At 37.8% G+C, this 22,910-nt stretch overlaps 1 protein-coding gene across 1 annotated transcript in view; it reads right to left on the bottom strand.

The window, feature by feature from the left end:
* Window positions 1–11,291, bottom strand: part of CFTR (CF transmembrane conductance regulator) — a 183,942-nt gene extending 172,651 nt beyond the window's left edge. The window contains exon 1 of the mRNA XM_070476808.1: window positions 11,208–11,291. Within this exon, the coding sequence (XP_070332909.1) occupies window positions 11,208–11,291 (84 nt within the window). The remainder of the gene's footprint in view (window positions 1–11,207) is intronic.
* Window positions 11,292–22,910: the final 11,619 nt, after the last annotated feature.

The raw sequence follows: 22,910 nt of genomic DNA, 5'->3' as shown, positions 1-22,910 counted from the left end.
AAGATAGGATGATTAACTGTCCTATAAAATTGCGGCATCTCCTATGAGTTTACTTTCAGGAGCCCTTTACTAATCTGGAAAGACAAGTGATAACATTGCTCTCTGATTTCTAATTTTTATTTCCATTGGCAAAAAGAAATATATTTGAAACCAAGAAAACAAGGAAGAAGGGAAATGGACTGGCCTTCAGATTTTATAGAAGAAATGCCACTGGATTGCTAGCTGGCATTTGTAAAAATTACAGAGAAACTTGTGCAACTATCAGAACTTCACCACTATTACTGTTGTTTTAAACAATTCCATACTAGCAAACAGAGCAGAGAGGCAATTTCAAGCATGCCCAGTGGTAACTGAATGGGGAAGAATGAAAATGAGTTCTACATCATTTTCTAAGGTAGGAACAAAATACACTTCACATAAAATTCAACATTCAAAAAACAAAGATCATGGCATCTGGTCCCATCACTTCATGGCAAATAGATGGGGAAAAAGTGGAAGCAGTGACATACTTTATTTTCTTGAGCTACCAAAATCACTGCAGATGGTGACTGCAGCCACAAAATAAAAAGATGTTTACTCTTGAGAAGAAAATCTATGACAAATCTAAACAGTATTAAAAAGCAGAGACATCTATTTACTGATAAAGGTCTGTATAGTCAAAGCTATGTTTTCTCTAGTAGTCACGTACGGATGTGAGAGTCAGACCATAAAGAAGGCTGAGCGCTGAAGAATTGATGCTTTCGAATTGTGGTGCTAGAGAAGACTCTTGAGAGTTCCTTGGACAGCGAAGAGATCAAACCAGTCAATCCTAAAGGAAATCAACCCTGAATTCACTGGAAGGACTAATGCTGAAGCTGAAGCTCCAATACTTCGGCCACCTGATGCAAAGAGCTGGGAAAGATTGAGGGCAGGAAGAGGCAAAAGAAGATGAGATGATTGAATGGCATCACCGACTCAATGGACATGAATTTGAGCAAACTCCGGGAGATAGTGAAGGACAGGGAAGCCTGCCATGCTGCAGTCCATGGGGTGGCAAAGAATCGGACATGCCTTAGCGACTGAAGAACAACACACATAATATATTGATTTAACTGGTATTTGCTTTATATTAATAATTATCCAACTTATTTTATATTCCCTCCTTTTTTCTAGAACTCTGAATCCCTTACTGAACTTCTTTGTTTACCTAATTTGTTCAGATACCATCACTAGGACCCAAAGTAAACACTCTCTAACAGGCTTCTCCATTCTTCAGCAAGTAAAACCCACATCTTTCAGAGGCAGGCTTGTCATTCTAGAATTAATTCTACATCTGGAGTAAAGGCTACTTGATACTTCTCTGCTAAAGTCTTTCTCACAATATGGAGAAAACTTTCCTCTTTTGGAGACAAATCCTCTGAGAGGCTCTAGCATGTGAAGTCAGGGATCTGTTTGGTATGAGCCGCTATAGGCAAACCACGTGCTAGACTCACGACCTTCAACCTCCAAATTACTTAATGATTCCTTACCATGTGTACAAAAAAAAAAAATCACCACTTATTAAATCCTCTGTGACATCTGCTTGCCAGTTACTGCCTCAAAGCAATTTTTTGCCAAAAAAATTTTTAAATGCACTATAATTCCACCCAACATAGTTTGAGGGTGTTTACTTCTTTATTTTGCTTGATAGGTGGAACAGCGAAATGGAGGTTGGTGACAACTTCAGAAATGTTTTAAGATGAAGATGGTTAAGAAGTAATCCTCCAAGGGTAACATTCAAACACGATATATTAGGAAGACAAAGCTGATGGTTTTTAACTTAATCATGATGAAGCTGGTTTTTCTGGTTCCACTTGGAATTCCCTAGCCAGATAAATGCTTGGTCAAATTCTAGAACTTTTCTCATTTATCTTAACCTTCTCTTCACTCTAATTTGTTTACGCTGTCTGCTCTGCTATACTGTTATCCTACTGTTACTTTTAGAAGGATTCAAAGAGCCATATGGCATTGTATACAGACATCCCAGCTGCAGATGATTTCCCGTCTTCAAACTATGTAGGAAATTTGGTCGTTGGAGGCATTTTAACCCTTAATTATCTTCCATTGTTATTATTTCACCCTCTAAAAAACAAATCACAAATTATACATTGAAAGATAAATTTAGCATCTTCATTTCGCCCTGCTTTGTCGAGATGGGGAGTGTTGTAGATACACTGTATGACTCAGGATTTACCTTTCAGATCTTGTTCCTGAGGTTGTGGAGCAATGCTAATGTTATTTTTCATTTGCTTAGAGCCTTGATATTACTTAGAGGAGAGGAGCACTGACAGTAAAATTCCTAAGAGGTGTAAGGAGAGAACAGTTGTGGCTGAACCCTCACTCATGCCAGCTGTGGACCTCAGAAAAAACAGAAGCCAGACAAAAGCTGAGAACAGAGACAGCCACTAGTTCAAGGTTTATCATGGAAATAAGACTTTACTGCAAGAGCCTTACTTTAAATACCCGTCACTTAATCTTTCTATCTTTCATTTAGGCAATATCTAAGCAAATAAACACCCACAAAATATCCTGTTACTTCTTCCCCCCAATAGCAAAAAACAGAATAATGGATGACTGAATTAGTAACTGAACCTAATAAACAATTTAACAGTTCAAAAAAGTTACCTTTGCAAACAGGTCCTTAAAAATAAAAATCATAACACAAATGTTGATAGTTTAGTAAAAATCATTTTATAGGCATTTAAGAATTATTGTGACTTCAAAGTGTCATAATCTTTTGCTTGCAGACACACTTTAGGAAAACGAACTTTAAAATAAACATCAAGTCAAATTCTCTTCTTTTTGAACTCTGCAGGAGCTCCCAGTGGATGAAACCACTGATAATAAGGTGGCTGTTAATTTTTTAAAGGATTCTATTTCCATAATTTGATACAGTAATTTTTTGTTTTTATTCCAACACCAACCAAACAACAGGTGACACTGAAGAAAAATTAACTATCTCAAAATAAAACCTGACCTCTATTTCCCAAAAATCTCAAATATATTGAAATAATTTCATATGAATTATGTGTGGGAGTGGCTCACATACATAATTCATTTAATTTTCCTCCCATGTGCTCCATTCGCTCCCACACTTCCTGCACCTGAGCTGTTACTAATTATCTATGTGCTTGTCTGCCAATTTAGCATGTCTCCAAACTCACTAGACTGCAAGCTCTCCAAGGGCAAACACCTTAGAGATTTTTTTTTTACTGCTATATACCCTGTACCTACTACGAAGTATAGCACGTAACTGTCACTCAATTATTTTTTAATTGTTAAACTTATGTTACCACATTAATGTTCATGTCATATATAGCTTTACATCTTCATTGTCTTGTCCAGTGCCTAAGGCAGTGAGTACAAAAGCTGAATGAATTAATGTGTTATAGCCCATGTTAGGACACTGATATGACTGCAAATGGGTGTTGCCCAGTCATTGCTGCTGCTGCTAAGTCGCTTCAGTCGTGTCCGACTCGTGCGACCCCATAGACGGCAGCCCACCAGGCTCCCCCGTCCCTGGGATTCTCCAGGCAAGAACACTGGGGTGGGTTGCCATTTCCTCCTCCAATGCATGAAAGTGAAAAGGGAAAGTGAAGTCGCTCAGTCGTGTCCGACTCTTCGCGACCCCATGGACTGCAGCCTACCAGGCTCCTCTGTCCATGGGATTTTCCAGCAAGAGTACTGGAGTGGGGTGCCAATGCCTTCTCCGTGCCCAGTCATTACTCCTGGTCAAATGTATTAAAAATGAAAAAAAAGTGAAAATATGTTTCAATTCAATGATAAAAGCAATGCAAACATGAGGGTGTCGATAGTTTTCCATGGGCCATTCTTTTAATAACAGTTATGCCCCCTTTCTGGATCTTACTTAAAGCCAACGATCTTAGAACTTCAAGCCAAACTTATTGAATTCTGCTCAAAAAATGTTTTCATTTTTAACACTCTTCATTACCAAACATTCTAATGTCTGGTCTGGTTTTCATTCTATTTATTCTCAGTAGAGATGTACCAAGACTTCATAAATGGAAAGTCATTCTTCAGTCTACTCAAGAGCAATCAGTCCCTTTTATTCTGACCCTTCTTGACAGTTCCCATATCATATCACTTGACATACTCTGCACTGTTCCTGTTACTTGTGTTCCACCACAGATGAAAAATTTTATAAATTAATATAACCCTCTACATGTATTATACTTTACAGCTTCAGGTTGCTTCGGTATCTCTTTCTGCTCCTGAAGACTGTTACTATTAAGAGTTGAATCCTAACCCCCAGTACTTCATAATGTGACCTTTACAGAGGTGAACACGTTAAAATGAGTTCATTAGAGTGGGCCCTAACCCTATATGACTGGTGTCCCTAGAAATAAAACGGAAATGTGAACACAGAGACAGGCACTTGGGGAGAACGCCACGTGAAGATGAAGGCAGAGATCAAAGTCAGGGATCTACAAGTCAGAGCGTGCCAGCAAATCACCAGAAGCTGGGGAAAGCATGAAAGAGAGTCTCTCACAACCCTAGAGGAAACCACACATGCTGACAACTTGGTATCAGACATCTAGCCTTCACAACTGTGAGACACTGCATTTCTGTTGTCAAAGCCACTCAGTTTTGGGTACTTTGTTAGAGCAACCATAGCAAACTAATACACTGGCTGAAAAGAGTATGATGGTGAGACGGTTAAGTCACAGAGCAAGGATTCCAGCAGGTTCTCCTTGACTCCAAAGTACTTGTTTCTCCCCTTTATACTGCTACTAAGAGTTGACAGTAAAGATAGAGACAAAGTAAAATGTGAGATCATTTTCTAAGAGCATAGGATAGGTGACAGGAGGACTCAAGGGAAGGTCGTCGATGACAACCAATATGAGGGAAAAACTATTTCCGTGGTTTTCAAACAATGGACCCCAACACCTAGTGTTTCTCTGTGGTACTGCCTGAAGTTCACTAACTTTTGGTTTGAAATGTCAATATTTTAAACTATGTTCTATTATTTTAAAAATAGGAATAGAAAACACACATTCCCAAATGTGTTATATGAAAATTTTATCATGCTGGATCCATCCAGTCATCATCCTGGAGTTCAAGGCTAATTCAATTTAGTGTCCACTTTGTAGGAAAGCTTCCCCTGACATCTCTTTGAACCTATTTAAACATATTACAGTCTGTCACTGGGTATATTCACACTGCATCAGTGAGCATATCACTGCAGACACATGTGAGCCAAGCTCAGTTACAACCCATCCTATCTCTGGCATACCTGCTCACACAAGGCTTCATCTCAGCCTAACAGAGAGTTGAGCAATCCCAAGGGAAAGATAACAAAAAGCATATGATATTATTTTGGTTTTACAGTACTTTACCATGCTTACTCAACAATAAGGTGACATTGATTAATTATAAGGCTCACCATCATTGTAGTAATAGCCTTTCAAAAAATATCCTACTACATTAAATATACACGGTTTAAATTTTTTCAATATCATATACTTATTCACACTATTACATACCACTTTCTTCAGTATCAAAGTTTTCTTCTAAGCCTTCTTCACATTCAGATAAAAAATATTCTTTTGAATTACTCTTGACTGTTTAAAGTTATGAATCAAGTTACAGTGACAACTGCATTCACAACACCTTCACCAGCAGGATGTGTGTGTCTTCAGCCGCTTCAGTCATGTCCGACTTTTTGCGACCTTATGGACTGGGGCCCACCAGGCTCCTCTGCCCATGGAATTCTCCAGGCAGGAATACTGGAGGGGGTTGCCATGCCCTCCTCCAGGGGATTTTCCTGACCTGGGGACTGAACTCACGTCTGTCTGCATCTCCTGCACTGCAGGCAGATTCGTTAACCAGAGCCATCTAGGAAGCCCACAGGCAGTATGATTTCGAAATATAGTGATGGGCTGAGCTTGGGCAACTTCTTCTTTAATTACTGTCCTTGGTATGCCAGACAAACTTCAGACTAAATATTAACTGTTCTTTTAAAATCAGATCACCGAGGAATCTTTCTCAAGAAATTTCAAGCAAGAAACTAAATTTAAGTTCAAATTCAACCTTGTGGGGTGCAAGCAATGCAAATAATCAGCTGAGGTTACAGATGCTGTTGTTCAGTCATTAAGTCATGTCTGACTCTTTGCGACCCCATGGACTACAGCATGCCAGGCTCAACTGTCCTTCACTATCTCTCGGAGTTTGCTCAAATTTATGTCCATTGAAGTCAGTGATACTATCTAATCATCTCATCCTCGGCCGCCCCTTCTCCTTTTGCCTTCATTCTTTCCCAGCATCAGGGTCTTTTCCAATGAGCCAGCTCCATGAATTGCTAAGTTAACAACTACAAGTTATTTCTAGGCCTGATGGCTGACAGGTTTCTTTTGACATCAGTTACAAGAGGCATCTCAGTTTCAGAAGTATAATGTGAAAATCATTAAGCGTACATGACTAAGAAAAGAGCACGCAAATGTTACATAATCATTTCAGCCCTTATTTGGGCACAGGAGGTTAACTATATCTTTGTATTTATGGAGGACTTACTGTCTTTTATTGTCACTCTTATTGCATACATTGCATACATTGCAACTCCATGGAAGAGTTCATTTGAAGTCTGGATTCACTGATAAAATGTATTTGGAAAAAAAACTATAAAAGAAATTTCCCACTGCACTAGAAAACTCCAAGGTTTATATATACTAAGTGTCAAATATCAAGTTGAAGAACCACCTGACAGGTGACTCTGCCTATTCCTTCAGCCCCAGGAAATAGAACAAGAGTAAACATAAAGAAAGAGATGACAGGAATGATGGACAACCAGGGAATGGTGATGAGAGCAGGACACCAAAAAGAGTGGGTGGTGGTGAGAGGAACACTGAAGTAATTGAAGCTGGAACTCAGCAGAGGGGGTTAAATTGGTAAGGTAAGAAGAGCAGATACAAAAACTCAGCAGAAAGCCTAGGTTTGACACAGTGGAAAACAGGAAGCTAGATTTGGAACATGAAAATGATGAAGTGATATGATTAGTAAATGATTAGTACTTGCATGGAACAAATCAAGATAAAAAGTACAGTCTGAGTCAATTTTATAAAACTGAGCTGTTTCCGTGGAACAACGGTTGGCTACTGACATGATTTTGGCTGACCACATCTTTCACTCTTCCACTGGACATTTAGAATTTTAAAAACCTCATTAACCTGCAACAATACCCTTCCCTCCTCTCTTCATCTCTATCCTCCTCAAGTAGCTTGTCACATAGACCTCTGCAAAACACAATGAAAGGGCATGCTTCCAAGAACTGAATCTAATGCCTTATTTAAATAATATTATTTATAATGTATGTATAGAAATAAATTTCAGAGAAAAGAAAATTAATAAAACAAACTAAGTGAAATTATATAATTTAATAATTTCATTCGAGATTTTTGGATAATATAAAATACTGGTCACAAAAGAGTCAGACATGACTTAGTGACAAGACAACAATAACAACAAATATACTCTGCTAGTTAAAATCAGAGTTCTAGAGATCTAAGTTCATGGCTTGACTTCACAGTAACTAGCTAGGTGACCTTTTATAAAACACTTTAATCTTTATAAACTACATATTTTTAACACTGCTTGAATATTTCATTGAGATAATACATATAATTTCTGGCACGAAGAAAGTACTTAGTAAACCGGTGGCAAAATTCAAATATTTTAAGAACTATTTAAGAGAAAACTTTGAATTCTGCACTGAGTTGAATGATATCTCTTGTTAACTTCCGAAAAAATGTGAACTTTCAAAATTCTCCTCCTTGGACCCTAAGGTTACAAAGGAAGAATGTTAGTATGCAACTGAAGATTATCATACTAAGTAAGGTAAGTCAAAAAGAAAAAGACAGATACCATATCACTTATATGTGGAATCTAAAATATGACACAAATGAACCTATTACAAAACAGAAACAGACTCAATGACAGAGAGAGCAGACTTGCGGTTTCCAAGAGGGAGAAGGGAGGGAGAGGGACAAACTGGGAGTTTGGAGTTGGTAGATGCAAACTATGACATTCAGAATGGATAAACAGCAAGGTCCTAATGTGTAGCACAGGGAACTACACTCAAATCCTGTGGTAAACAGTAGTGGAAAATAAAAATAAAGAATGTATATATGTAAAACTTTGCTATATAGCAAAGACTGGTACAACACTGTAAATCAACTATACTTCAATATAAAAAAAAATTTTTTAAGAATTTTAAAGAAGCTTAGTGGAGCTGGGAAAAGATGGCATCACCTCCATATCCCACATTTCATAATTATGTGGCAGAATCCTATTTTTCGTCCTCAAACCTATAGTTTTCATTAAGGTTAATAAGCACTAGTTCAGTCATTTAAACCCACTTTAAGATTGATTTAAAGACTTGGGTTTTAGTACACAAAAAGAATCGCCTGAAATGGAAAAAAAAAAAACAAAAAAAAAACTATAGTTCACCTCTCCAGAAGATTCTGGATTTAGTTGGTACGGAGTGGTACCTAGGAAACTGCATATTTAATGTAAAATATACTATTTATAGATAGATAGATCTTAATATGTTTTTGAACAGGTGACTGGCAATTTGAGACACACTTATCTAAAGCTATGGAAAGTACTGATATTTATGAAAGGGTTCTAATTTTAAGAGCATAAGTATTTACTTAAATAATTTCTTTTCTAGCTAGACTTCTTTCTCAACTGAAGAACTAATCTTTGATCAAAGTTTCATTAATAGCAGATTTGGTGGCTCCTTGCTTTTTTTATAATAACATACATATCTACTAATCTCAGAATCTGAATCAGACTGTACTCAGCATTCAGGACGGCTGGAGTGACAGACTGTGACTCAGGAAAGACAAGAGTTATGTCCTTCCCCTTGGCAGTAACAGAAACTACTGAATCAGCAAAATTTTGTATGAGCGCTCAAAAAGGCTGCCAAGTTACAAGTTAACACCTCAATGGAGCCAAAAACTGTGTTCAAAGACTAAATGCAATACACATTTCTAAATGTAATGATCTTATATTTACATTTCATAGGAAGTATTTTTTAAATACATCACACAAGTCTTGCTGTCAAGGAATTATGTTGTCGACTTCAGAAAAGTTTATTACGTGAGCTGATCCTTATTTAGTAATTTTCTAAATCAATAAAAAATTCAGACACTTTATCTTCTGAAAATCCAAATGGGAGGTTTTTTTAAATTTCATATTTATAGGTCAATTTTTACATTTCCATCAAAAATTAAATTTTAGAAGCACAATAAACTGAATTAGTCAAGGTTCACCCATTCAACAAGTGTATTTTAAAGAACGTACTATTCAGCAAGGAGTCAGACAGGTGCTGGGTACCAAAAGATGATTAAGGTGGGGCCTATACATTGAGGGACACATCATAAAAAATAAGAGAAAGAGAAGTAAAGAAGTAATGGTCACTAGGTTCCCACATGACAAAACTATTCTGAGACATTATCTAATAATATCTAATGTTAAACTACTATTTCTCTCTTCTGAGAACTCCATTTCGCATGTCTAAATTTTTCACTTTTTAAATTACTCAGTTATTGAATACACTAATGTTAATTACAAATGAGTCTCGAAATTTTTTTCTAGATCTTTATTTTAAACTAAGTAATTTTAAAGCAGTAAATTTTGAAGCTTATTGCAAAAGAATTTTTTAAAGAAAAATATTTTATGATGTGAGAAAATTATATGAAACTCAAATTTCAGGCTCCATAAAGTTCTACTGGAACACAGCTACGACCATTTGTTTGCATCCCGTCTGTGGCTGCTTTCCCACAATGGCAGAGACCATGTAGCCCACAACATTGAAAATATTTATATGCTATCTGGCCCTTTACAAAAAAAGTTTGCCAATCCCTGATTGAAAATATAACAATAGATTTCGGCTGGAAAAAAGTACAGCTTTGTTGTTGTTGCCCTACTTTCCAGAGTTTATAGAGATGCTTAAATAAAATATGCAAAGAACACTATAAAGTTTCTCCAGTATGCTGCCTCTAGAACAAGGATTGCTAATTGCGGTTAGCAGTGGCTTCATTTTCTTGTTTCTCCCATAACCAATACTGGGCTTCAATGTCTGGCCTTGAATCTTCTGGAAACCCAGCTGTCAGCACCTCTAGGATTTTGCCTATTAAGCCTAATTTTCACAGAATGGTCTGGCTGGTAATAGATGAAAAACTCTTAGATCCCTTTTGAAGCTATCAACTTCAGTTAAGAATTTCACTAGGTGTTGGAATTGGGTGTGAAGTTAGGTAGAAGGCAGCTGTACCTCTGGAGACAACACTAAGAAAGAAAGCTGTGTGCTTTAACAGCTCAAAATTTTAATATAAAACAATGGTATATAATCATATGAGAATCTTTTTTTTTTACGGGTTAATAAAATTTCATAATGTTATTGTGCCTCAAATTAGACTTTAAAATATATATTGGAGCCACAGTATTAGCCATGGGCTTTCGCATTCTACATTATATATTTCTGTAATTTTGAAATACTTTTTTTGAGTAATGATCAGTGCATTACCATTTTTTAGTTATATTTTTTCAGATTATATTCCAGAAAACTGTTTTTCTTTAACACACCAAAAAAACTAGTTCATGATAGTAGGTGTGCTCTTATTTACTCAATCAACACAGACAATACCTGAAGTCCCAGATTTTTATTCCTTCTTAAATGTCTATGATCACAGAAATCAGCTGTGTAAAAACCACTGTTTAAAGGTGTGCAGTTAAAAAATAAGTAAATAAATAAAGATGTGCAGTTAGGGTGAGGTGAGGGCACTTCATATATCCATGGGTGGCTTTGTAAGGTAAGGCAGTGGGAGAATTCTAAGTAGAATTTAACTGGTGCTGTCCCAAGTATACAGCTGCTTGTTTCTAACACTCTCAGGTGACTCCAGGTCACAATGAAGCCAAAAAAGTGGGCACTTTGAATTCCCTGGACTTCACTGAACAATGTGAAGGAAGTATTTACAATGCTTACTGTCATCTCAGATATCCAAATATCTCTTACCTAGAGCTCTAAATCACTTCAATGTTTTCACACAATCACATTACCTGGCCTTGAGCCAAATGCATCATTTCCTTTTTTTATCTTCAAGAGAAAGCTGAGAATCTGCATAGACCTTCACCTCCACTCTGAGTCGCCTCCTCCAACTGCATCTCCTCACCCAGCAAGCAGCACCATCGCCCACAGCTACCCAAGTCAGCAAATCTAGGCAGTATCCTTGATTCTTCTTCTTCACTTTCCACATCTAACCAATTGCCAAACCCATTGATTTTACCTCCTAATGTCTTTCAAATCCATCTCTTTTTCTCTATCCCAATTGATTTCTTTTGCAAACTTGCAACAGCTTCGAACTGGACATGTCACTTTCCTGCTTGAAATCCACAGTTTTTCACTTCCAATATGATAAAGCCCAGACAAAGCTCACCAAACCCCTTGGATCTGGCCCTTGCCACAGTTTCAGACCCAACTCCCACAAACCTCTATCATATATCTTAGACTCTGTTACAGGGAGCTTCTTTGACTCCTTTGAAGGTGCCGTGCTAAATCTTGCTGTCAGTCTTACACATAGTCTAATGCTCAGTTTTCACATTTTTCCTGACCCATCCCAACCCTTTTTATCTGGATGATCTTGTTTAGGTGTCAACTTAGTCACTTCTGCAGCAAGGCTTCCTTAACCAGTCTAAGACTGGATTGAACGTCCAGGGGACAGCTGCTCTAAGCCTTGAAAATCTGGCTTTGAGAGAACTCATTCCATGAAGACAGCACCAATTTCTTCCTTGTCCACCTCAACATTCATACTGCCTCACAGAGAATACAAAAGGTGGTGAATTCATGAAATAAGGCATTCTCCAAGCTGACTTGAATCATAACCTATAGAGAAAGTGTTGCTCTGATTCAGTCCTCTGAAGGAACCGAAGGGAGAATTCTCTGATTATAACAGAGCCCAGCTATCCAGTTTGAGAGCTAAGAATCCTAACCATAAGGACTTAGCAAAAATGTTCAAATCTATTTCTTGATCCCATTAGCAGGTATTAACAAGCAGGTCTTCACACAAGGCAAAGGCTTGGTTACAAAGAAAGATAAATATTTCATAGATTAGCTAGTCTAAGTATTTAAAAAAATCTGTCCAGGGTTCTGCTGGCTTTGCTTTGACATCTTTTTTTCAGAATAATGTTCCATTACAGGACTGTTGAATGTCAGCAATCTACAATATCTATAAGTCTCCACAGATCACCATGGAATTATCATCATCACAAATATTTACTGAACCACTACATGCAGGAGTCTTGGAATGTTCTGAATACTCTACTAAATAAGTCATAGAAGGCCCTGACATCCAGGACGTTACAATATGAAAGTCATTGATGTTAAAAGATAGTAATAAGCTAACAGAGCTGCACAAAGAATAGCAAACAAGACAAGTCTTGTAACTTGGATACAGCAGTGAAAACAGATAGTTCAGGACCCTGTAAGAACATATTCATTCTTTACATCAAACAAGTTAATTGAATTTCTACAGTTTTCTTGCTACAAGAAGCCTAAACTCTCAGGCTCAACAGCAAAGCCGCTTTGTTAAGTCTAATTTTACTTTCAAACAGCCACAACGTAAAATCTTAGGAACTGAAGAGAAGGACCTGAAATAGTAATGTTTTGCTTTGTGATAACCCACTTAAGATATTTATAAAGTAAGCCTTCAGTCTGGGTCCCCAAACAACCAGACATCTATCATAATCTGTTTTCCCTTCTTGATCTCATTGTATAGCGGGGATTTTGCTCCAGGGAAGAGCCCTACAAGGATGTGTCTGGAATCAGTGGAATCAAAATTGCCAAAATTGCTACTGAGTCAGAGGTGTTTTTAAAGTTTTGCCGAACAACACACAGCTGCATGCTAAATGATTAACACCCTTCCCTGATGGTTTTGCAATCCTATATTTATATTGTAGCTCTATCACTGAAATTACAGGTTCCTGTGAAGTGACACTGACAATAACAACACATTTTTATGTCAGGATCATTTAAGGGCCTTTTTAAACAAGCTTTAACATTTATGCATTGAATATTATCACACTAAGATCTACTTCTTCCTATGAAACACAAGGGAAAAACCATGATTTCCCCAGTGTATCAGCTGTCTCTAGAGGATATTTTGACTGTCACATCAAACATAAAATATTGATAAAGCAGTTAACTGATTCCACTTCTCACTTTAACAAGGAATAGAAAATTACGGTTACACTGTATGTTATGTGTTATGAGTTTTCCCAGAGAGTTAAGTAATAATTTGAACTAACATATAAAAACTATTGGAATACACTTCATAATCAAGGGCGAATTTTTTAAACTTGCAAAACGAACTAAAAGAAAATTATATATATATATATACACATACACAATATATACACACACAATATATACACATACATTTTATATAATAAAACATATAATTTTAGTAATATCATGCAAAAGAAGTACTTCAAGAACTCTTGAGAGTTGAATCAATCAAAACTGACACATATCCCAAGTTAAAAATCTGTATCATAAGAACATGATTAGCAAAACACAGATGGATAGAAAGGAATTTTAAGGGACTGGTCTAAGAAGTCAACATTTGTCAGTGTTCAGGCAACACTGTTCAAGAGGGAGGGGCCCCTGTCCCCAAAGTGGTATTCCTACAAGAGACAAAGTCAAGAGAACGTATAGGAACCCTGGGCTGTCTTCACTGGATGGTGCTGGCCCACTGATTGACTAAATGAACTTGTGGTATAAGTGTCCCTTAGCAGCTGTCATCTCAATATGAATTGTGCATCTCATATCGGCCTTCTGTTTCATGCAGCTGTTTCTTTACATTTGGATAGTCTAAGCCTTGTCTGAGAGGCAAACCTGAGATACTATATGTGTATTGATTACGACAGGAACAGGCCCTTGTTTGAGTGGACGACTAGTCTCCTTTGGCAAAATTTCTATAAATTCCCCTGACGAACTGAAAAAATACTGATGACTCTGCCATAATTTCAGATTTCCTCTTGCCTTGAAGAAAGTAAATATAAAGTCATTGTGATGGATTTTTTTTCAACATATACTGTAACTCATATAAGCAAATAGGTGTGGTCCTCTTCAAAACTGTTATCTTTATGGGTCTTTGATTACATATTTATTATAATCATCTTCTGTTGCTCAAAGCACTTACGTTTCTCTTCATTAAGAAATGTCTTTAAAGTTTGCAATACATTTTTTGAATAATACCTAAACTTAAGTAGCCCATGACTGTTAACAAATTATGATTAAACATCTTTATACTTTTTTGAGTCTAACATTGTTTACTTTTTGGTCTTATTTGAGACTCATCTGTGGAATTTACTGGGGTCCCTAAATCCAGTCTTGTAAGAAATTTGTGGCGTTGTATACACGGATTCTGCGGGTATATTCCTAAAGTGTAGATCTAGACTTCTGGTATGAAAACCACAATCGAAATTCAAGTTGTGTCATCGACGCATGGCTTGATACACAATAACATCTAAAGAGAATATGGGAAAATCAGGGCATAGGAGAAGGGACAGAATAACAAACTGCTAGAAAGTGTAAACTTGACAAATTGCTCAAAAATGAAAAACATAATCTCTCTTGGAAAACATCTGTAAATCAATCACACTGGTATATAAATTATAAATTCTATGCAAATATTATCATCTCTAGTTTAAAAAACCTTGTATTTCATAAAAGCATTATGTTAATGTAACTTGGTCTCCAAGATACAAATAATTTGAATTTTTGCAGTGAAATTCTCTTTTGGATTATGTTTATAATACTGACATTGTAACATGATTATTATTTTATGCATTATGACATTTCAGGTGTCTTTCAAATTTCATACTTGATGTAAAACTCAAGCAAAATTAAGTATTTAAATTTTTCCTAAACTTTATTAGTCTTTCCAATAACAAAATCCAGACAATAAGAGAGATACTTAATATAAACTATAACCCAGCCTATAACAGCTGTACTCTTTTATGACTCTGAAACTGACTGGATCATACTCAAAAAGTTAAATTCTAAGACATTTAACAACATATTACACAAGCATATGACTTTTTTTCCTGTATATCTGGTAGGGCCATGTTACATGAGATTTTATCTAAATTCTTATCTAGGCCATTCATTGCATATGCAGGTGGATTGTCATAAACTTATTTCAACAAAGATGAATTGAATATTTATATAAACAAGGTACAAAGTAAAGAATGTAAAAATATGGTAATTAATAAGAGTAATAATAGCAGTAAAGATTTACTAGGCTAACTACTTTACATGCGTTTTCCTAATAAATTAAGCTTCCCCGGTGACTCAGATTGTTAAGAATCCCCCTGCAATGCGGGAGACCTGGATTCAATTCCTGGGTTGGGAAGATCCCCTGGAGAAGGGAACAGCTACCCACTCCAATATTCTTGTCGGGAGAATTCTATGGGCAGAGAAGCCTGGCAGGCTACAGCCCATTGGGTCTCAAAGAGTCAGACAAGACTAAGGGACTTTCACACACTTAAGACACCAGTCCTATTAGTCTCCAAATTTTCAAGGTCAAGTCACACAAACAGAGATGTTAAGGGACTTGCCTCCGGTCACAGAGCTACTAACTAGCAGGTTTGGGATATAAATGAAAAAAAAAAATTGAATCCAAAGCCTTCCAGTATTGTATAATCCAACACAGAAAACAAGTTTCTTACCCTTCCAGAATAACAACCCAGAAGGAAGTTTATAATCACTGGTGCTTTAGGTGATTGTCAGTTCCTATAAATAGTAGGACCTAAACTTTTTCAAATATACCTATTCTTAGAGCAACTTATTATAAAGTAGTTTGAAGAACAGGATTGAGTATTCTCTTAACAAATTTAGTAGCCTTTATAATATTTACTTTTTAACAAATCCACCTGAGAGCATTTTTAAAACTAAACTGTATAGAGTGATCTGTTTTAAAAACAGAAAATACTTTGATAGACCAACAATGATCTAACTTAAATCAACAATGAGCTAATTTAAAGTTCCTTAGAACTTAGACATAGCCATGAGGTATGCATTCTTCTGAAAACTGATTTTTTTTAACTGCATTTTTTTAGACAGAATGGCCTTTAGGTTCTTCAAAGTGCTCTACTAAAATAGCTACAATTTTTGCCAATTAACATTCTGATTTTGTAAATAACAGGAAAATAGATCACAGATAGTCCCACTAGTGTAGATGGAGTAACATAACAAAAGCCGCTGAAAACACCAACCCCAAAGGCAGATTCAAAGAGTAAAGTCCTTCTCTCCCATCCACAGGGAGGAGCTCTCTCCTTCAATGGCCTACGCCCTCTCCTTAGCACCTGAGTTCAGCACTTGCTGCCCATTCAGAGAATAAAATATTAAAAAGATGTGAAAGCCAAGTTCCTTCCCCACATACACATATGGGCATATTTATTATGTGTTTGGCTTTTCTGATAGCTAAGTATGCTGATTCATTGGCTACTTATGAATTAAGTAATAGCCCATGAGATATGAGTATACCTATTCATACAAATATAACAGGAATAAAGTAGATACAGTATCCAAAGAGCACTTCAAATATGAAATGCTACAGCTAGTCACACTTTGCCTAAGACTCTGAACTTTTAAATTCTCATTAGATGAAGTTCACAAGATGCACTTGTGTTTTATGGCTCATCACAGGCAAAGTATGCTAAGAGGACAATTGATTAAATGTCATTGGGTTTAACTTCAGTATCTATTCCCAAGGTTTCACATTTCCATGGTAATTCTGACCCCTCTTTTAAAATTTATAGCTTGTAGAACTTTTTTTTAAAAAAAGATATTTCAAAAGATTTGCTCTCATTCTTAAGAGTAATGGAATTGTGGAAAATACTTGTTAGATATATGCAGTATCATAACAATAAAAACTTTAAGTACATACTACTCACTTTATACTTCTCCCCTAAAAACGTTCAAAATTCAGTCAACTGAGCACCTATGACATGCAGCCATGGCATCTGTAGGTGAACCAAGATTTCTAAGTTTCCAAGTCATGAAGAGGAGGGAAAATAGAGGCCAAATTTAAGCATTTGTTACTAACAAGTTTATAATTCAAGAATTTCTTAGAAAAATCCAAGAAAACAATTGCACAGCAGCACATTTGGGCCTTAAGAGGATGATTTTCAGTTGCAAGTAGTTAAAACTTCAGTGTTAAGCTAAGACTCTATTCAAACAATGAGCTTCAGTTTATTATCTCTTCCTAATGCTTTCTATCATATTCCACAAAATCCTCCTTCTCCTCCATAACAATGAATGATACGGCACATTTAAAAAAAAAAAAAAAAAACTAATCCTCTTTTCCCAAAACCCAACCCATACACGCGTCCTCCTCTTTCCTGGGCACGTGTGCTTCCAAAGCTCAACTGGACACCCTCTCACCTGAAAAAAAGTTTGGAGACGACGCTGGCCTTTTCCAGAGGCGACCTCTGCATGGTCTCTGGGGGCACCGAGGTCCCTGCCAGGGCAGGCCGGGCAAGAGCTCCTAGTGCCAAAAGCCCTACTCTTCTCTGCCTGCTGCTCGCCCCTTTTTCTCTGACCTGCTGTGATGTCACTTGCTTCCAACTCCCCCCACCCACCCCTGCCGCACACACCTCCCCTTCCCTTTCGCTCCTTTCCCCCGCCTCCACTGCCCAGGTTAAAAGCTGGGCGCTGCCCGGCCGGGCCTCAAATCCGCTCTAGCGGCTTTCTCCACCCCGACCGCTCCTTACTTCTTGCCTCCCTTCCCTCGCTCGCTTTCCCCACGCCTCCCTCCCTCGCGCGCGCGCTCCTTCCAGGTCGGCGTCCCTACCATCCGGCCGAGCCCAGCCCGCAGGTGGGGGACACCGTCGCGGCCGCTCTCCAGGGCCAGACTCGAGGACAGAAGGAGCCGCCGGCAGGAGCAGCAGGCAGTGCCCCGGGGCGCCTCCTGCGCGCCGGGCTCCGCGGAACCCGCGGCACGCCGAGGCCAACTCCCCCGAGCCATCTGCCTCCTCCCTTTTCCCGAGATCCTAGCCGCGTTCGTGTTGCGTTTGCAAGGTGCATTTTGAAAAGGGAACGAAAATCTGTGCCTCCGGTTATCAAAAGGCAGCCTCAGAGAGCCGGACGGTTCCGCGACAGCGGCACTGTGTTCACCTTAGCGCTTCCTTGGCGAGTCAGAGGGAAGAAGCAAGCTTGTTAGTCTCAGGCTTAGGTGAGTGCCAAGTGTGGTCCCTTAAGAGACGTACTTAACTACAGGTGGAGGCAATTCCTATACGAAGGTGAGAGGAATTACCGCTGTGTCCACTACCCGCCCAGGATTTGCTCCTTGTCTGCCCTAAATTTTTTCAGTCCAGTTTGCGTTTTTTAAGAAGTCTTGTGCGTGTTAGCAATTATGAGGATGACGAGCGGACAGAATGTAAACTCACCCGCCCTCATACGAAGTTCCAACTCTCGGTCAGCAAAACATCATGACTAATACACTGAGAGGAATCCAGTCTTTGAAGCGAAGGTAGCGCGTTAACTCTGACCTGACTCGTGCAAACGCCATCTTCAACTCTTGAAGGGCATCTCAGCTTTCCCAGGTGTGCGCGCACGAACTTCCCCGAGTTTTTGCTTCGTGGACCGTGTGCCTTTTGATGGCTTTTAAAGAGCCAACCCTTTAATTCCTGAATCCTGTTGTGTAAAAGCAAGGGTACACCGAGTTTAAATTGAAAAATTCAAATGGAAGTGAAAATTTTGGTCTGATTACAGTTAATGCCTCTACATCTAAAGCAAGGGCATTTACTTATGAATTGGTTATCGCTGATTTGTGGTCACCCAAATACAGTACAAATGAAATTGTGCACTTCTTACTAACAGACAGGAACACGTATTTAAATTAATAAATGGGTTCATCCGGTCTTTATAGCTCCCCTTTGCATTTCCATGTCACCATGTTTTAAATCTTAAAGTGGTTTTATAAACATTTAAATTTTGTTATCCTAAATTTTAACAGTAGATAAAATAACACCAAAGAGACAGGCAAACTGCATAAACACCAGGAGAAAGTAATTTCTAATTCATAATCCCTGCACCTGTGTTTTCCTCTCTTCAGTATGGCATACAAATTCAGGCTCTGCCTTCATTATTGACTTTTCCCAGGTATGTGATTGAACTCACTTCATCCACTTCCCCACCTCCCACTCTACTGTTTGCTTTATAACTGCTAATGTAACCCATCAAATGTAATACACACATTTTGAAATGAAGCAGTAGTCAGTTCCTCTTTGTTCTCAAAGAACAAGTGACAATAAAAAGATTAAGAATTATATTCCAAATAAGATCATAGAAGCTGACCAAGTAATATGCCTCTGAGACCCCAAATATTTGTCAATCTCATTCCTCTAGAAAGAATAAATAACTTAGTGACTATTTCTTGATTTCGTACTGTTTGCTAGACATCATCTCATGGAAATCTTACCGCAACCATGTAAATAGGTGTTATTCTCCCCAATTTTCAGTAGAGGAAATAGAAAAGAGAAGTAAATGCCTGTAATGGTAGAGCTAACATTTAAACTGATGTCTGCTTTCAAACTGTCACTCCTATCAGTGGGTAATACTGCTTCTAATGGAATCATCCCTCATGTATTTATATACTATCACTTAAACTGGTGTAACCAGTCTTTCTTCTCATTAGTTTCATGCAGTCATAATTGCTAGACCTGTTCAAGAATGAGACAAGAAAGCAGAAAGCTGAAAACCAAGTAGCTACTGAAGTTACACACTTTTAATAAATGACACCTAACTATAATATTCCATTTTTTTAAGTATGTGTACACACATGTACATTGGAAGACCCTAGATATTTATCATAAAAGCTTACCTCCCAAATTTGTTCTTGGCATCAGTAAGACATCACCATTGTTCAGAACATTAGCATGGTTAGCTAACATGAACAAATGAATTAACTGAGACATGACTTTTTTTTTTTTTTGAGACATGACTTTTAAGGCTTGCATCCAGGTACATACCTAATGTGGGAATGTAGATTTATGCACCAGGGAATTGTTCAAATATGGCTGAAGGTCATGACTGAATTCCTAATTGTGTCTTTGAGATATCAAGAATTGGTAGTAAGAAACAGTGAAGCTCTTGTCTCCAAGCTGCTCAAATATCAGCTCACAAAATTGTATTTATTGTTATAATAGCTTACATTTGTTAAGCACTTACCATATACATAAGGTGCCATGCTAAATACACAGAATGCTTTGCCTTTTTTAATCCTTATAACACCTTCATGAGATATTACATTTGTCATTATATATATATTATAGGTGAAGAAACTGGGGTACAAAAAGTTTAGAAATTTTCCCAAGCAAGTTTCACAGTAAATAGTAACAGAAAACTGAGATTTCACCCTAAACCAACTACTCTCCGAGACCAAGCATGTAACCACTACATATACTTTCCCCACAGAATTTCCTGATGTTTTATGCAGAACTGATCTTCGGTAGAGAAGATTAGGTGGTCGTTTGTATGGTTTTTTTATTGTAAAATACATACAGCATAAAATTTGCTATCTTGAACCATTCTTAAGTGTACATACAGTTCGGTCACACATTCACATTGTTGTGCAATAGCCACCGCCATCACAGTAACCCTTTTATCTGGTGAAACTGAAACTCTATACCCATTACACAATAACTCCCATCCTCCCTTCCCCCTGCTCTAGCAACCACCAGTATAGTTTCTTATTTTTATGATTTTGACTCTAGGTACTTCATATAAATGGAATCATATAGTATTTGTCTTTTTGTGGCTGGCTTATTTCACTTAGCATAATGTCCTCAAGGTTTTTCCATGTTGTAGCATGGTCCAGGATTTCTTTCCTTTTTAAGGCTGAATAATATGGCGTTGTACATATATGTCACATTTGGCTTATCCATTCATTTTTTGGTTGATGGGTCTTAGCTATTGTGAAAAATGCTGTGAACATGGGTATAATAGTGCAGCATCATTTTCAAGGTCTATTAAAAAGAAGCAAGAAGACAAGAAGGAGAAGGAAAGGAAGTCAACATTTATGTAGTACCTACTATGTGTTCAGCAGTGTACCACGTGCTTCCTTAAATGATCTCACGATACGAAAGTTCATGAGATACCCTTCCTCTCGTGTTCCTATTCTACATTATTCATTCTGCCATCCCATGATGGCTGAAGTTTCATCATTAGGTATCACCAGAGTGAAAGTGCACTATAGTTATCCATTATGTTCAATTTAATTTGAGTATGTTCCTCAGATTCTTCCCTGAGAACAGGCTTTAATAGTGATAAGCAGAGCATGGCCGTAAGTGCACTAAAACCTGGAAAAGTAGGAGTAAGGCCAAAGTCGCAAAACAAGAGAGGGGCAAAGTCTTGCCAGCTTCCCATGCATAGACTGGCTCTGCTTATAAATGTATCTAACCTAGAAGAGTAAGCAGCTGAGGCTCTTCCTGCGCCCTTCAGGAAGTGATGCCAACACACACTGAATCTCACAAAGATGTCTCAGACCCAGAGAGAGGTGTCTTGGTACATGACTAAGCCAGATTATCATTTATTTGTTACCACTTCTAATATTCTGTTTGGTTCTGAAAATCATGTTTATAAACACACATGCACCAATACTTCTGTTTATATCCATACATAACCTTTCTTCCCCACAACCTCCTTGGACACACGAATTGTGTCTTCTGTTTTCCTTTCAACTCATCTCTTATTTAGTAATACTGTGTACAATCAAACAATTTCCTCTAAGGGTTGCTGACCTAATAGTTGAAATGTCATTCTAAAGGGGAAATCTGAAGATGGTCAAGAGATGAATCATTGCCATTAATCTCTCAGCAAGCAAGCGCTCAGTGCTAAGGCAGGGATATGGAATTAAAAAGGATCTCCACCCTCCAAAACTCAGAATCTATACATGGTCATCAAAATTCCCTGAAGAGAGAGCAACAGAGTGTAGTGGAAAGAGTTTGGATGTTGAGGCAATAAAGAGCTAGTTTTTCAATCTTGGTATCACTGCTTTCTTAGCTGTGTGGCCTTGGGTAAGTTACTTAACCTTTCTGTGTCTCAGTTCCCTTTTCTGAAAATGAGGTTAATAATACCTACCTCCAAATGTTGTTGAATGTCTTCAGTGATGGTCTTTCTACCTCAGCACTATTGACATTTGGGACTGAATAACTCTTTGATGTGGGGGACTGTCCTGTACATTGTAGGAGGGTTAGCAGCATCTCTAGCTTCTTCTACACCTTAGATGCCAGTATCTACCCTTCCCCCAAGTTATGACAACCAAAAGTGTCTCCAGAGATTGCTCAATACTCTCTGGGGGGCAAAATTACCCCCACTGAGAGTCGCTGGATGAAATTAATTGAAGGGGATGCATATAATAGACATAAAGGGCTTAGAACCTTATAAGGAGTCTATAAACTCTACGGTTTATTGTTATATATCACTAGTGTGATATCTGAAATCAGTGTAGCACTGCATAATAGACTGTGACAAAAAACAGAATAGCCTAAAGGCTTTCAGAATTCCCAGGAACTCTTGGTTTCTCTCATTCCCTCTAAAGTTATTTGCTTGTATTCAGATTAGATAAAAGCAGGAAATTGTGATACCCTTCCAATTGTAAGTTGATTTTGATTTAGAGGCGGAACTCTGTTTTTATATTGTGGAACCATTCTTACTCCTTTTGCACTGAAATGACATCTGAAAGCTCAATTTTTCAGTCCCTCTCATTTTCAGCTCATCACTAGTGGTATATTCTTAACAACTGTATCCAGCTGGAGTCTGGCACCCTGAAATCTCTTCTGTAACTTAAAAGTACTTCCTCGTACTTTTA

The sequence above is a fragment of the Odocoileus virginianus genome, chromosome 1, assembly GCF_023699985.2.
Source record: "Odocoileus virginianus isolate 20LAN1187 ecotype Illinois chromosome 1, Ovbor_1.2, whole genome shotgun sequence".
Classification (NCBI taxonomy): domain Eukaryota; kingdom Metazoa; phylum Chordata; class Mammalia; order Artiodactyla; family Cervidae; genus Odocoileus; species Odocoileus virginianus.
The sequence above is the reverse complement of the archived record's forward strand: the minus strand, read 5'-3'. Positions and strand labels throughout refer to the sequence as shown.